The sequence below is a fragment of the Tupaia chinensis genome, unplaced genomic scaffold, assembly GCF_000334495.1.
Source record: "Tupaia chinensis unplaced genomic scaffold, TupChi_1.0 Scaffold000330_1, whole genome shotgun sequence".
NCBI lineage: Eukaryota > Metazoa > Chordata > Mammalia > Scandentia > Tupaiidae > Tupaia > Tupaia belangeri.
This window is the reverse complement of record NW_006159824.1, coordinates 1,182,475-1,186,162: the sequence shown is the minus strand read 5'-3', so window position 1 is coordinate 1,186,162 and position 3,688 is coordinate 1,182,475. Positions and strand designations below refer to the sequence as shown.

Sequence of the window (3,688 nt, the reverse complement as noted above, 5' to 3'; positions counted from 1 at the left end):
AAGCAATATTTATTTTATTTATTCTATTTATTCACTAATTTATTTAAATTTAATCAGAGATACACAAGAGAGAGAGAAGGAAAGTGAGAAAGCAACCCACCAGGTCCTGGACTTGAACCGTGGTCAGCCATGTGGGAATATCCAGGGTCTGAACCACCACACCACCTGCTGGCCCCACCTGGTGTACTTTTTCAAGGTGCCAGGTCAGAACTTGAACCATCACTTGGCCATATGGGATTCAGTGCCTTAACTACCATGCTACCCACTGGCCCCAGATTGTACTTCATAAAACATACACAGAAATAGAAATTAAAAGATGGCTTAAACCTGGGCCAGCAGGTTGGGTGGTGGTTAGGGTGCTGGACTCTCACATGGCCAACCACAGTTTGAGTCTCAGAACTGGTGGCTTGCTTTCTCACTTTCCCTCTGTCTCTCCCTGTCTGCCTGCCTCTCTGGTGAGAGCACAAGATCTATAGCAAATGTAAAAAATAATAATAATATTAAATATTCTTAAAAAAAAAAAAAAAGATGGCTTACAGCTTTTGGTGACTTATTGCAAGTAAAGCCCAAGTGAGTTACCACTGCTTACAAGCCTGCTCTAGTCATCCACGTCCCCATAGTTACGACATGGCTTTCCCCCTCCTGTTTTTACTTTCTCTAACTAGCCGAAGTTTCTCCTGCCTCAAGCATTTTAGCTTTTCTTTAGAGGATTATTTATTTATTTACTTACTTTTGTTTTGACCAGAGAGAGACAGAGAGTGAGAAGGCAAACCAGTAGGTCTGGGACTCAAATCATGGTTGGCCACGTAGAGGAGTCCAGCACCTTAACCACCACACCACCTGCCAGTCTCGCCTCAACCATTTTAAGCTGCTCCTTTTAGCCTATTTTTGCCAGTTATTCTTTCTGGCTCCTTTAACCATTAGGCCATGGGGTTACCTCCAACTTTATTTACTTTATTCATGAGAAAGAGTTACTATCGACAGAGTCTTGTCAAGGAGTGATCTCCTTCCAGCTTGCCGGACCTCAGGTGTACAGGTGTGTTCTCAAGAGCTACTCCAGATCCGATTCCAGTCGGCCTCCCCCTGTCCTTTTCCCTTAAGCTCATAGCACAGCTTATGACAAAAGAGTGTGCGTTTAGCTGTTTAAGGTCTGTTTCCACCACTACATGGGAAACTCCACGAAGGAAAGACCTGCATCTGTCTTGCACCTGAGTGAACTTCTTTGCAATCTGTTTGACACATAATCAATACTGAGTCAATAAATGCTGCTCCCCAAAAATCTTCCATCTTATATGCTGTGCATGCTACTTTGGCAGGCCTTGCCAACTTTTCTCCTCCTTTCCCGCCTAACTCAAAAACTGGCCCAGACTGAGGACTAATGTTGCCCAAATCCCTCCCTGTTTTATTTTTTATTTTTTTTGGGGGGGAATTGGCCTAGGGCATGTGTGCTCACAGAAGACTGAAAGAAAGAGGGAAAGTGAGAATGGAACGCCCCCCCCCTGGGGGGGGGAGTGTCACACCGGAATCCCTTCTCTTCCGGTCTCTTCTCAGGATTTTGGGTACATACACACACACATGCTCAACATGTTTTTCAAGCCATTGGGTCTGGGACTTGAACTGTATGTACAGTTTGGTCATGTGGAATCCAGTCACCTTAACCACAATGTCATCTGCTGATCCCTCCCCTGTTTTTTTGTTCATTGTATTTTCTTACACCACAGAGTTTTTTTTTTTTTTTTTTAAGATTTTTGCCCTACCCTTTCTCTTCCAAGAGGTTAGATGAACAGACTCAATATTCTTTGCCTTTCTCTTTTAATCCTCCTTCCTGCTCCAATTCTCAAAAAATTACCCAGAGAACCCAGTAATTACTCAAAGAGCCAAAGCAAGCCAGCCCAAGAGTAGCAGGCTCCCTCCCGCAGGTGCCAAAGTCTGGATGCTGGGGTCTCCACTCAGAGCCTGGTAGTAAAAGCTGGTGCAGAATAAGGTGGTTCCCGAGGCTAGCAGTAAACCGGCCTGAAAGAGACAAAGGGCAGAATACAGGCTTGTAAATACAAAGTAAGCTGAGAGGGGGTGGAAGCGGCTTGCCCAGGGTCAGGGAGGAAGGGGAAAGTTTACCCAGAGGGGCTTTCTGCAGTGGGGCACCCCTAACAATGCCAGGCTGTGAAAGAAGTGGTGCTTGTTGGCTTTTTCAAAGAGCTGCAAGAAAAGGAGAAACAGGGGAGAGGGGCCCTTCTAAGCAAAGCAGGAACCTGAGGCATGGTGACACATGGGACCAAAGTTCCTCCCTCCACCACACCCTTACACCCACGCCCCAGGCAAGCAGTCCTGGCTGCTCCAGGGACCTGCGCCTCGCCCCCGCCACCGACTTCCCTCAGGGACCCCAGACTTTGTGCCTTCATAGGGTCGGGGAACCCCAGCACCGTTACCTCACCTCCTTCCCGTAAGCATCCGGAAATTGAGCGCCTGCGGAGAGGATAAACAAAGGTCACCAGTCTTAGTGCCAGCCTCAACAACCCCCAATCCCGGGGGACCTAAGTGGAGAAAGGGTACCCCCTCACAGAAGAGCTTCCGATGGGTGGAAACACGCATCGGGCACCACTGGGAACCACCTGGATGTGGCTAAGGGACTTTAAGAGGGTTTAAGGCTCCGCGGGCTGTCTGGTCGATGGGGAGGCCGGCCCATAGACTTCGCCCAAGCGCCAGGCCACAAGAGGCCGCCCTGAGCACAAGCAGCGTCCCCAGCCCTCTGACCGTGGGCGCCGTAGGTTGCCAAGCCTAACGCCCCAGCTCCGGACAAGGCACCCAAGCGGCGGAAAGCAGCCCCTAGCCCGGCCATGGCTGTAGATGGTCACGCGCCCGGCGAACACCGCCCAGGCCACCCAAGAAGCCAGCCAATCCCGACCGCCCATGCAAATAAAGCCCACAGATGCCCAATCCGACGTGTGTTCTTTTCAGCGTCCAGGTTTTCACCCAGGTTCTTGCGCCTTTGTAAAACTATTGGTGAGTGGCGAAGATGTCTGGCGGGCGGAGAAAGTAGAACCAATTAGGAGCAGAGGAGCGGAGCAGTGGGAGGCAGGGTTGAAGGCGGGACTAGAGGATTTGCGTCACGGATTGGCCCACTTTCTAAGTTGATAGCCTCTCTGAACCCCCACCCCCTAACCTCCGGCCAATTTCCAAAGATCCCGGTCCCCACGCAAAGTTCCGCCCCTTTCCTCACAGGCTCCTCCTGTTAGGCTTCAAATCAGACCCACTCCCCAAAAGAGGCGGCCCCACGGTTACCCACGCTCCTCCCACCGTTATTAAGCCCCGCCCGTTGTACAGATGGCCCCTCCGCCCGGCCAGAAGGCCCCGCCCTCTGCATAAGAGGCCCCGCCCCTTATAGTTTAGACCTTCCCTTCTTCCCACCACCCCCAACCCCGCGGGCCGCAAGAACCCCGAGGGTGGGAGGTCCGGAGAGAATCTTTTCACCCCACCCCCGCCCGCTACGTCCATCAGTCCGTCTGTCCACTCCCGCCCCTTTTCACCGTCTCCAAGCCCCCCGCCCCCCCATACTCCGAAGAGCGGGCGGTCGGGCAGGCTGGTGCGAGCGAGGGGTGTGCGCCGCTCTCTCGGCAGGGGGCGGGGGAGGCGGCCGCGCGGTGACGCGCGGGGCTGCTGCGGCTGCTCCGCCGGCGGATCATCACTCTCG

The 3,688-nt window shown here is 52.3% G+C and overlaps 1 protein-coding gene across 3 annotated transcripts; it reads right to left on the bottom strand.

The window, feature by feature from the left end:
• Positions 1-1,795: 1,795 nt before the first annotated feature.
• TMEM256 (transmembrane protein 256) lies at positions 1,796-2,924 on the bottom strand. Of its 3 annotated transcripts, none has more exons than XM_027773136.1 (4): positions 2,752-2,924; positions 2,427-2,463; positions 2,116-2,196; positions 1,796-2,013 (listed from the first exon to the last, which is right to left on the bottom strand). In XM_027773136.1, the coding sequence occupies exons 1-4, from the start codon at positions 2,907-2,909 to the stop codon at positions 1,870-1,872; spliced, it is 420 nt and encodes a 139-aa protein (XP_027628937.1). In that variant the 5' UTR covers positions 2,910-2,924; the 3' UTR covers positions 1,796-1,869. The 3 variants fall into 3 exon arrangements, with proteins under 3 accessions (XP_027628937.1, XP_006151871.1, XP_006151872.1); XM_006151809.3 differs by having other exon boundaries at positions 2,432-2,463; positions 2,752-2,899; XM_006151810.3 differs by lacking the exon at positions 2,752-2,924 and adding an exon at positions 2,559-2,737 and having other exon boundaries at positions 2,432-2,463.
• Between the last annotated feature and the right edge of the window lie 764 nt (positions 2,925-3,688).

What these genes read in the sequence shown, in the direction of transcription:
- TMEM256 (XM_027773136.1), bottom strand. Translation starts at nt 2,909, where the DNA reads ATGGGCGGTCGGGATTGGCTGGCTTCTTGGGTGGCCTGGGCGGTGTTC. An exon ending in GGCAACCTACGGCGCCCACG is followed by an intron (nt 2,464 to 2,751) that starts GTCAGAGGGCTG and finishes TCCTCTCCGCAG; the next exon opens with GCGCTCAATTTCCGGATGCT. An exon ending in GCTTACGGGAAGGAGGTGAG is followed by an intron (nt 2,197 to 2,426) that starts GTAACGGTGCTG and finishes CTTTTCTTGCAG; the next exon opens with CTCTTTGAAAAAGCCAACAA.